Raw genomic sequence first — 12,160 nt, forward strand, 5'->3', positions numbered from 1 at the left:
CCGATGATTAAACTATGGGATAGTCTCCAAAGAGAAGCAGGAAAATCATCAATGAGTATATCTTTTAAATTTGTTATGTCTTTGATAGATCAGCACATGTTGTCAAAGCAATTACATACTTACCGGTTTGGTTTTAAACCGCTTACTTTGCTAATTATGGGTACGGCAAAAAATTTAGCGGCCCAATCTGGCCTAACTCCATGCAAGCAGTTTGTTTCTTTTTATACACACAATAGCTCTCTTCGCACAGACTCACTAAGTTCTACTTGAGTGACAGCCCATCTCCGAAACTTCGTATAGTCTCTTTTGAGACCAGAAAACTTGTTAAAGGATGCTGAAAGCTGCTGGCCGACCCTGTACTCAAATGGTTAAACCGCATTCTTGCTTCATTCTTAAATATAACTGCTCAGTCATAACACTACATTAACCTGATTAGAATTATTTCCTTTTCCCAAAAAATGAGAGGATTTTTAAGTGGGTAAGGGAATCCTGCTTAACACAGGAAATATACTTGTATTTTTTGATACAATGCCTCATTTCTATTCTAACAATCAACTGACTGCAACTGTCCCTGACAATTAAAAAAATGCAATCCTCTTCACAACTATTCGAGTATGACCCAGTGAAACTATTTAAAATGTAACAATCACCAGTTTAGGCTATTTGCCTATAAAGTTAAATTTAATCTTGAAATTATCAGGTGATCAGTATATTATAAACTGCCAGCAAGGCAAATAAAGTTTGTTTGTGGTTTGGTTTTTTAAAATAAAATTATCAGTATTGCCAAAGTCCAAAAACCCCAACAAACACAACTCAGACTCACCATGCGGAACAGCTCAAACAGCAACAAAAACTAGACTGCTAGGAAGGCAAACAATTTCAACACAAAGGCACCATAGTGAGAGCTGTGAGAAATTAAGGTGTGCACTTGGTATTATTTCCCAAAGCCCCGCTATATTATGTAGCGTGAATATTCAGGATATTTTCAAAACTTAAGCAGTCAACCTTACAAAAACTAGCACACCTTGTAAAGGCTCCACATTATTCCTGATTGCTCAAAAGAGAAAATTTGCTTCAGATGAAGCAGGCAATGTCCTCTCTCCAAAAGAATCCTCACACTGAAAAAAAAAAAACCATTCTAAAGGAACGAAAACAAAAGGCCTACTTAAGATATTTCCATAACACAAGTGCTGCTGAGCTTAAGTACAATGAATTACAAGGGAGGCAGCTTTGGATGCTAGTCTCTCCTGCAGTCTTATACATAAACTAAACCAAAAAAAACCAAACAAAAAAAAAGAAAAAAAGCAGATTTGGGCACCAAGAACATGAGAAAAATGAAAGACAATTTCTAAGTCATATAACTAAATACAGCTTTTTCACTTTTTCATACAGAAATGGCTTGATAAAACTTGTTCATAAAGACATGTCAATCAAGAGTGAAGTGCAATTACCTCTCAGACAAAACAGTAATACTCAGCAATGCAACTTCCATAATTTAAGACAAGTGACATATTGTGGACAATCTGTAAAAACACCTCAGAGTTATGATCTTACCCTGATTGGCAGTGCTGATGCCCAAGTGAGTCAGATTGGCAGCAAGATTTCCGGTACTATTGGAGCTACTCAGGGCTGGGAATGTGGATTCCTCAGGATCTAACGGTGTTGGGAGAGGGGAAGGGAAATGGATGTTTGTCAGGTCTGGCAGGGAGCCACCTGTGTTATGCGTAGCAGGAATCAGTGTTGTAGTGTTTTCCTGGTCAGCTGATGGAAAGATGCTAAATAAGGGAGAGAGGAAAAAAAAAAAAAAAAGAAAAAGAAAACAAAAAAAGACACATGTCAGTTTAAATTTCAGCCTGGACAGACCTTTATAAAATCTTTTTAAAAAAGGATCACTCATAGAGGTCACTCATAGAGGTTCTGTCTGGTCTTGTATCTACTACAGTGTTATTCTAAGGGCTTTTCAGAAAACTCAAAAGCAAGAGGACATTGAATATGCGACATTCTTTCTTAAAGAGCTCAATGCTCTTTAAAAAAATAAAATTGCTCAAAACTTACTTGATTCCTGGAACTTCACATGATTTAGGTCTTGATGACCCAGTCTAAAATAGAAGGAAGACATTTTTAAAGGCAAAGGTACCGCTAGAGATTAATACTTAGAATATATTTCGATTAGTGAGGTTTATTTGATTTAATACATTTCTACAGAAGAGCTATTCTTCTACACAAGAGCTCTGTGAAGCTCTTAGAAGATATTTGTCACCTTTTTTGCTTTATTGGTCCAACAAGACTCAAATTTAATCAAACATGTGCATGCACACATACATATAAAGTGTCTTTCTGATCTAATGTTTAGTGATTTGTTGCTAAATACAGCATTTAATCTCTATTCTCTGCAAGCAGTTTGTTTTGGTTGACAGTATTTAGAGCATTAATTTACCTAAATATGTTTAGAAAATAAAACCTATACACTTTGAAATGTGAGCTTCCTACCTTTTTAGTGTCCCATCCTTGCTTAGAGAGGGTTTTGTCTGGCTCAGAGGTGGTTTCCTCCATTCCAGGGACAGTCAGTAATAAAACTAAAAAATGAGAACAAAAGAAATCATATTGTAATATTAAGCTTCTCAGTAAGAAACTTTCAGATTGGAAGTTTAACCATTTGAAACTCTTCAGTAACCTATTATCAATGAATATGAAAGTGGCCCTCTACTGTTATGAGATCAAAATTTAAAAAAACAAACACCAGAAGAAACTAAAAGTGTATTTAAATAGCAAGGAGACGTTACCGGCTTAAAAACAAAAAACAAACAAAAAAAACCCCCAAAAACCAATACTTTAAAAAATTTTGGCCTCCAATTTAGTCTGCTTAGATCTAAATGGAAGAGTGTACCTTGGGACCTAGTTTTTCCTATCTTTTGCGTTTTGCAAAAAGTGATGTACACCTGGTACATCCAACAGGTGGCCACCAGGACGATTCCAGTGGGGAAAAATCCAGACCACCTCCCCTGGGATAGAGAAACACTATAAAGCTGTTACTTCTCCATATTCCAAGCACATTTGTTTGTTGAAAGCAATCAACTGTTTCATCATGCTAATAGCAAGGTGACAAAGAAACATCAAAAGAAAGCCCAGTCAGAGAGATGTATCAACAGGAGCCTTTCACGCTGATGACTATAAATCTGTATTTACGCAATACAGTTTAAGATGATCATTATTTAATGTTTTACAGCTCTAGAAGTATATGGAATTGCTGCAGTACAGTGCACATGCATCTGAGTGTTGCACGTTCACCTATCTCCGGGTGGTTGTTTAAGGATTAAATTTCTCTACACAGATTTAAGAGCTTTTACTCTATTTCTTGAACTGACAGCAGGAACAAGAGCCAGCAGAGGGCACCAGAATTGTTAGTGCCGGAGGGCTGTGCTGCTCTAGCTTGTAACTAGAAATGTTACCAGAGAGTATTGCTTGTAAGCACTGCCTCTAAGGGTATATTCACTGGTGATCTCAATCCCATAAATAAAAACTAGATGAAGTCTTGCTGCTTTACGATATTGGATCACTGACCATGAAATGCCTGTGATCTCTACACTTGTCCAGAAGTTACTACAAACTGCAAACCTCTAGTACCACTGAGATCAGTCTAACCACCAGAGTCCCACAAGCCCAGATTACTTTTACCCATAGGGCAAAGTCTTAGAATCACAGAATGCAGGGTTCAGAAAGATGTTGTATCTTAGCTTTGTAAAATCTTTTCTGGATTTCAGTACCCAGAAGAGTAAATGTGGTCCTTTGTTCTAGTTCCTGTGTAACTGAATCTAGAGAGTGTTATGCATACATGTATTTATGGAAACAGCTGAACACCAATACATGTGCATATAATCTGAAGTACAATGCTTTGAATGTTACAAATATTTTCACTGTTTTTCTCTGTTTACCTCTTTTCTGCTGCATGTCCTGCGACCCTCCTGAAAAGGATTCTTGTTGAGCTGGAGTCATAGTACTCTGGTGCAAGGCAGAATCAGAATTTGTCCTGAAAGGAAGGCAAAAAAAACTTCTATTGTCAGTTTCTCTAAATAAAAGAATGCTTCATCTCAGATAAATGTAACCAACTCAGTAAAACCTGAATACTCTGCATTTAGAAAACGAAATCTATATATATTGCATATACCGGGCACAATTTCCTTGTGAAACAATCAATTCACAGAACAAATTAGTTCAAGTTTGAAGAGCAATTGTTTCAATAATGGGATTGAGAGGAATACAGGATAAATTGGTTGTCATCGTTAGAAAATAATTTGACATGCTACGTTAAGATTATGCATGATCAAATAATGCAATTTTTAAGTTGAAAGCTGCTTATACATTCTTTAGTTATACTAGTCTTTGAAAAGAAAGCATCCCTGTTTCAGAAGGAGGGAAAATGACTGGTTCAGGACAGAAGTATGTTGTGGAGACAGGAACCTCCACGGTCAATACATCTCTCATGATGAACTGTCCTTCGCTTGGGAATGTAGGCCACCACTTAGGCAACTTGGCACCTCCAACGTCAGGAGCATGAGGGATAGGAACAGGCAACTCGGTGCTCCTTTCCACTCGAATGCTTGCGAGGGCAGACTAGCCAGTTTCTGCACAGTGAGAAATACCCAAGTCTTTTACAACTCAACAATTTTGGGGTATGCCTTGCAACATCTGGGAAGACTTACCTTTAAAAAGAACACATTAGCTGACACACCTTAATTTTAAAAGCAGGTCATCTAAAAGAATTAGCATAATAGAAGAAAAAAAAATTACTAAATTCAGGAAGGCACGGCAATTCAGATGACCAACTGCTGTGGGGAACAATAAAGGCCTTTGTTGCACATGAAAGTGTTGTAGTATTAGGGAACGCAGTCCAAATACTAACACATGCACACAATTGTGCTACTAACCTTCTCCAGCTTGTGTCTGATGGAGGCGACAGATACACAGTGCCATACGGACAGCTGTCCACGTGATTCCATCAGTTAAGGGGAAGAACACCACTTTCCCATTTAAGCAGGAGGCCTATTTGAAATGTTTTCCTAAGGAATAATTCAAATTACCCTGTCAGAACCACTAAGCTCACATGAGAAAGGCAAGCAGAGTCCCTATGGGGAACATACTGACTTTAAAAGGACTCTGAAAACAAAACATTACCTGGATTGTTGTAATGTTTGAGCAACAGGACAACCATCCTCCTTTTCCTTTTCTGAGCATCTAACTCTTCCCTGAGAAGCCGTCATCTCTCCACTCTCCCACTCACACATCCCCTTTAGCCACACCAAGCCAGTCTGATTGCGGCACATTTTAAGCCAGTCAGAAATAATAAGCTAATTCATTTTCACAAATGGCAAGAAGAAATAGTGCTTGGAAAATGCTAAACTGAAGAATCAACTCGTGATAAAAAGCACAATGAACTGCAAAAAATTATTCTGGTTTGGGTTTACTCAGTTCTGAGGGGAAACTCAGTTTCACCAAGACTGCCTTGCCTTTTGCATCAAAGGATCTCAATCCTTCTCAGCTTCATATGTATCATTATCCCCACTTAGAGCTGAGGAAACAGAGAAAGGTAAATGCTTACTTTACAGAATAGTAGGTATTTATAGACTAGATCACAGTTCAGAAAAAGCAGATGACATTAACTGAGATGGGAAGCAACTCTGCTGACAGGTGAGGAGGGGAGGAAGAAGGGAACTGTAAAAACTGAGAACTGTGATATTGTTGAAAAGGTAGGTGTTCACTGCCAGCTCACGAACCAAAGGATATTTGTCTTCCATGTTTATCCACAGAGAGAGGGCGTCGATGTGGGGAGCCAAGACGGTTTCTGTCACGATACACTCTGTCCACCAGACCATGATGCCGAGTTGTTCGGCTTGTGTCCAACCCCGATGACTGAAAAGGAGTCTGAGAGAGACACATGAAATTATAAGCAGAAAAACACATACACGAGCAGTCTGCCCAGAACCTATTCATATTGTATGCAAGGCTGTATTAGTCTAAGGAATGAAACGCAAAAAAGATATGGACAAGTGTAACCATGTAAATTTTTCCTCCAACAACATTTTCACTATAGCCATGGAAAGCAATTACCAAGGCTATCTCTTCCAGATAGAGATTAGAGACAAGTGGAGGCAGACCATGCTAGACCTGCCCTCTCACAAATCAGCACTGCTCTCCAACCTTTGTATCTCTAAAATACCACAAGCGAGTGTGGCAGGGAGCCTACTGACAACTGCTGTTTCCATTCCCTCGGTGCAGCATGCAGCATGCATCCAGAAGGAACATGCTGACAACCAGAGCTTAAACTACAAGGGCAGGAGATGCAGGAAGAAGATGCACAGTGAGCCTAACATTCACCAGAACACGCCACGTTCTCTCAAAACTTCCTTTCACCCCTCCTTTCAGCATAATTATTTTAAGGGGACACTGATACAATTAAAAGAAAAAGAAAAGCAGTTTCCTTCCTCCTCTGTCTAGAAAAAGTTACAACATCCAGTATTTTTTAATTTCCAGTTCATTCAGGTTGCAAAGTGAACCTAGGTGGGTTGATTCCACCTTGAATCTTATCAGCACCGATATCTTGAGAGTGTTTACTTGTCAGCAAGTGATTTCAGAGACTGAGGACAGCACAGAAAGGACAGGGAAGATGAATTCCCAGGCTAAACTGGAAAGCTTCTACATTTTCAAAAGTCCTTCCCAGTGTATACCTGCGGGGGGCAGAGGGGGAGGAGGAAGTACCGAATAGTCAACCTCTACTCATACTTCAACAGCAATATATGGGTCTCTGGGGAAAAAAAAGCTACACAGTCTTCCACTCCTTGCCAATGTGAACAGCTTTGCTGAGTCCCTCAACACCATCTGTTTGGAAATCCAAAATTTCCTCCTCCATTCAGGTGCTGCACGTGGCAAATGCACTGTCCTGTCTGCCAAGCCATGAAACCATCTGGCTTCCACATTTAAAAAAAAAAAAAAAAAAAAAAAAATTAAAGTGTCCAGCTTTGGCTGTTTAAATTATTATTTCTAAAAAGTTTTAATTTATTTTTAAATGTTTTGTTTGTAATAACTTTTAAAAGAGTCCTTCTACTATTTTAAACTCTTTTCTGTTCAGCAAATATTAGTCTCCTCTCCCTCTATGCACACACAACCTGTGTTAATATAAATGGATGCAAAGTGGCTGTGATGTTTATTTTCTCATTTCAGGGCCAACACTTTATATGCAACAGAATATTGCTTAAGTCAACATGGGACTAGCAAGAGAGCACAGCGACTCTTTACTGCACTCTTAGCTATTAAGATCATGGTGTTTTGCTTCAGTTCCTTAGCAAGTACAACTTTCTTGTATGAAAACTTAGAAACCTCAAGTCATAGCATCTCAATTTTAAGTAACTTAAATTAAAACATGTTGCTTTAATCTCTGCTGCAAACACTAAGCAACAACCTAGTTCTACCTAACTGGCACCACACAGAACTGGGAATATTCGTAATTCCAAAATAACAACAAAAGGTCTCAAACTCCTCCTTGTACTGTTGTGACATCAATTCTACCCAAAAGGCAGCAAAATTTGCAAATACATGCATGCTTGGAAGGTCAACAGGAAAAGCAATTTCCTATGCCAGTGGTCTCAACCACAATGTTACTAAAAAAGGAGAAGCCAGTCTGAAGCATACAGAATGCAGACCTTACCTGGAATTTAAAAGGATGCCAACGCATACGAGTATACAGACAAAAAGTTGAATGCAGAAATAGTTCTTTCTTAAGTTTTCTTTTTTTTTGGCACAACTTCCATATTAAAAACACAACAAAAATCTAATCTGAGTGCAACAGTGGCACAAAAAACATGGACCATGCCCTGTCACAGGGCTACAATTTATAGAGCAAGGAATTTTTGGGCAATGCTGTTCTCTGGCTTTCCAGAAACAAAGATCCAAAGTGAATCCCTAACCTGCTTAGGGAAATCAGAAAAGATGACAAACACTTGAGAAAATGGGTATCACCTCCAACAGGTCTGGCTTCTCTCAGCAACCATCCCATGAAACTTACTCTGGACCAAACACCAAGCAACATGCCTTCATTAAAATCCCCATCCCTGCAGGGCACGTGATACTTAACTATAGTAAACAACTGTGATTAAGAAAAAAGAAAGAACTGATCTGAGCATCCATTTTATTTGGAAAATGAAGAACTAGAACTGTTTCACTTCCTTGAAAAACATTCAAGGATTTGAGATCAGAACCAAAACTCCACAAAACATTAAAAAAAAAAAAAAAAAAAAGAAAAGCAGCTAAATACAGACAGGAAGGAAAAAGCTCGGTGGTCTAAAGCAACAGTGTCCCTTTAAGATTTATCAAGACATTGACTTAAGAAGTAAAAGCGAGCAAGGTGGATGAGGGGGAAAGAGAGGAGCAGTACCTACTGACAGCTTACATTTCAGTGCCTCCTGGTGACAAGCAGCATTTGGGTAATCATTCTGCCCTTCCCGATGGGAGTTTAACATGCAGGCTAAGTGCACATGCTCAGAGATTGCTTAAATCACAGGCCAAGACAGTGCCAAATAAACCACCGTCTGCATCAAATTAATCCCCCATAAATCATAAGTAATCACATGACAGACCATAGCAAGTCCAGGGAGTCTGTACAGGAATTAATATGCATGTTCCAAACTGGGATGCATGGCAAAACCTGTATTTATGTGACAGACCGTAACTCCTTTGGAGCTGGGACGGTGAATCAAATAAATACTGTGCATACCAGAAAAAGTGTAACATGTGCTAAAATACGTATCTACCTGGGCAAACAGTACACCAGTCCTAAATACGTATTTGCACAAACCTAAATACTTGTTTACCAAAGAGACAGGAACTGCTCCAAAGGCTTCTGCCAGAGCTCCGTTGTGCTGTAAATGCAAAGAACCAAGATTCTCAGACACTAACGCTCTCACCAGAGACAACCAGACAGGCTTCACCTGATTGGCACATCGTACAAGTATCTTTTGGCAATTTCATCGTATTTTAGCTTAAAATTGAAAAACCTGGAAAGCATTCATCATTGATACAAATATATGGCTTTATTTTGTTGCTTGTCACCATACTGTTACCTGTAAAAGTATCAGCTTTGGGTGTGGGGGTGTGTGTGTGAAAAAATATATAAAAACCTGGAGTTTAAGAACAATTTGTTTCCGTATCCTCCTTCAGTCATTCATAAATTTTTAAATATTCACTTTCAAGCACTCTGTTAATTTCAGGACTAGAAGAGTCTTATGTAATAACCATCAGTAATGGCCATCAAGCACAAAAATACTGAAATACTATTGCTTAAAAAGAACAGTAACTATGAACCTCCTTAACAAGAAAGTAAAGACAAAAATCTTGAAGAGGCCAGATGCTTGTGGAGTGATACTAAGGACTTCATAACGTTACAAACCTCTGCACTGTATTCCCTAAAGGCAACTAGATTAAAATAGACATTTGCTTCTCCTCTTGCACAAGATTCAAGCTTTCAATCTCCACAAATTCAGCTGTCTACATCTATTTCAAAAGGCATAGTTAGCGGACGTCATCAATAGTTTCTCCATATTTATTAAGTCAGCCTTCATCGGAAAACCACAAACTGCAAAATTTAATTCTTACCACATCCTTGTGAGATGAAAATGTAAATGTTACTACTGAAAAAAGGAAAACCAACGCAGAAATTTTAATTATTTTGAGCACCCTAAATCAACTAACTATAGAAATCAGGAGTCCCAAAAGTATCCATCACCTAATCCTATCCACTGTACAGTATCTTCTGACCAAACATGCTTACTAACAGCAAAATATTCATATAAACACTGATCTTCTGTTTATAGTGCATTACCTCTGGAGTCACAACAGCAGGGGAAAAAAAACTCAAAACCGTACATCCCTACATTTACTTTTCAGCCAGCCCAAAGAAAAGTGACTATTCTGATCCTGGTTTGTGTTCCATTCCCCCTTCTCCTCTCCCAAAATCCACGCATTACGCCCGTGGAACATGCATACCACCATGGAGTACCTTCTTCCACACCCCCATCTCCCAGCACTTTCCACATCCCCTTCCCTTATTTGCTTCCACTTTTGCTTTGAGTCTACAGTATCTTAGCAGAAGATTTCATTATGAATTTGGTACTGAACCCCCCCCCCCCAAAAAAACCCACCAAAACACCCAAACACCACCACCATGTACATTCACTGACAAAGAAACTGCATCGCCTCTGCATATTCTTGACACAAAAGCATCACAACCAGGGACAGGAGAACTAATATCTAACACTAGATATCTACAATACAAAAGTATCCACACATCCCATACACAACTATACTCCACACCAAAAGAGCAAAAATTTTTAAAACAGGGCAATCTGCTGAGGCCATGGTGCTATGTTCTGAACCAGCAGCTAGTTCATGGTCTCCTGTGAGTTAAAAATAGCATCCAGGCACAGCATTAATCAAAAAAAAAAAGAAAGAAACACCCTATTAAACTCACCTGGAAAGGGAGATCCATGGCACTGTTTCCAATCTGATTCACATTTGGCAGTGACCCGCCGTAGTACTGGCCACGACTCTGTCCCAGTTGCAAATATTGGGTTTTCTGCAGCTGTAACTAAAAGAAGAGGAGGAGGAAAACGTAAGGGCAACTCATTTATTTTTCAACTGTTTTAACCAACTCAACTTGACACCATGTCCGTTATCACTGAGAATGGATCCCATCTATAAACAGCATGAATTCGACTTCTGCGAGTGAATGTCAACCTTCTCCACAAAGCACGGTTGGCCAACTGCCATGTTAGGTCTTGTGTGATAGTGTAAAGTGAGGGAAGAAAAAAAATCAACTTCATAGTCACTGATCATATTCAATTTCCAACAAATTACCACCACGTGAAACCACATGGTTCTTATGTCATCTGCTATTCTGAAAACCGTGACGTAAAAAACCCATGTCAGTCTGATCATGACTCTAGTATCAAAATTAACCAGCTGTTCATGTGTGTGAGATACAAATAAGAAAGTCATCTTAATTTAGTATATTGAGGATACTGTTTAACCAAACATTCAACCTTTTAGCAATCTAGGTAACAGAGATGTTATAGCAAGTTGTAGCTTTCCACCATTAAATAAGTGTTCTAGTTTCTTGCACCAGGAAAAGCCCTGTAGAAAGGGCAGAGACAGAGGTTTTTAAAGAAAACCCAACCAAAGAAAAAGACCAGCAAAGAATTCCTTCCTGAACAGGTAAACATGAAAATAAATGTGACAGTCTGCAAAGTTTCAGTAAATATGAGATAACACTCTTCAGTTCTGAATGACACCTCTCTACTAAAATATTCTAGTATGCTTTCCCATAGCTGTATACATTTCTGGTGTACAAAACAGTGTGTAAGAGAAAGTTTCTTTTCTACTCAAACGTCAACTTATTTTCATTGTCACTTCTGTCAGAAGACTATACTATCTCAACAGCTCATTAGTAAGAGCTACCTTTCTCAATTTTTTAGTTTAGTAGTACCAATATTAAAAGTAATTTCTCATTCAATTCTGTAATGTTCCTACTCAACACCTCTAGATTTAATACCACACTGCCATCGAAGCCCAATTTTACACTGATAAAGCAGAATTTGCAATCACCTGAACACAACAATCCTGCTCCCATGGATGCATCTTCCAACGACTCAAGAAACTACAACTAAGGTAGCAAAGAAATGAGCTTACATAAGTAGCATCCCCTCCCACTGTGGAGGAGTACATATTTTATAATGTATGTTGTTCCTCACTAGATAGGCTGTTTTTGCACTCTGAAATGCAAGAACATTCCTAGATTGGTAGCAAAGAATTGTTTAAAGACTAAATGTTCAGATCTTGGACTACATGCAGGTTGGTTGCTAAGGTACTGTAGTGTGTACATAACAAATCTGGTTTAGTTTCATTCAAATAGATCCGAAAGCCTTCGCCTTGCAATGCCAGAGTTTTGCAGAGCAAAGTTTGGAAAAGTACTAGAAAAAGCAGCATCCCCAAAACTGGATGTTTACACAGGTTTTTTTCTTTACACTTCCTTCAAGCAAAGGAAATGGCAGGATGGAAAGGAGTGGCCCTGCCTTTACAACTTTACCACAAAGGCCCTGAGGTTGAGCGAAGATGT

The 12,160-nt window shown here is 38.7% G+C and overlaps 1 protein-coding gene across 7 annotated transcripts in view; it reads right to left on the reverse strand.

Annotated features, from left to right (window-relative positions):
• Positions 1–12,160, reverse strand: part of CRTC1 (CREB regulated transcription coactivator 1) — a 44,889-nt gene that overhangs the window by 13,831 nt on the left and 18,898 nt on the right. For 5 of the 7 annotated variants that reach the window (XM_052802321.1, XM_052802319.1, XM_052802318.1 and 2 more), the window contains exons 2-9: positions 10,517–10,633; positions 8,862–8,909; positions 5,782–5,919; positions 4,926–4,987; positions 3,933–4,027; positions 2,491–2,576; positions 2,056–2,099; positions 1,555–1,775 (exon numbers count right to left, since the gene is read on the reverse strand). In XM_052802321.1, coding sequence (XP_052658281.1) covers positions 1,555–1,775; positions 2,056–2,099; positions 2,491–2,576; positions 3,933–4,027; positions 4,926–4,987; positions 5,782–5,919; positions 8,862–8,909; positions 10,517–10,633 — 811 coding nt within the window. The remainder of the gene's footprint in view (positions 1–1,554; positions 1,776–2,055; positions 2,100–2,490; positions 2,577–3,932; positions 4,028–4,925; positions 4,988–5,781; positions 5,920–8,861; positions 8,910–10,516; positions 10,634–12,160) is intronic. The other 2 variants (XM_052802320.1, XM_052802316.1) reach the window with 1 other exon arrangement.

This window comes from Harpia harpyja, chromosome 11, assembly GCF_026419915.1.
Source record: "Harpia harpyja isolate bHarHar1 chromosome 11, bHarHar1 primary haplotype, whole genome shotgun sequence".
Taxonomy (NCBI): domain Eukaryota; kingdom Metazoa; phylum Chordata; class Aves; order Accipitriformes; family Accipitridae; genus Harpia; species Harpia harpyja.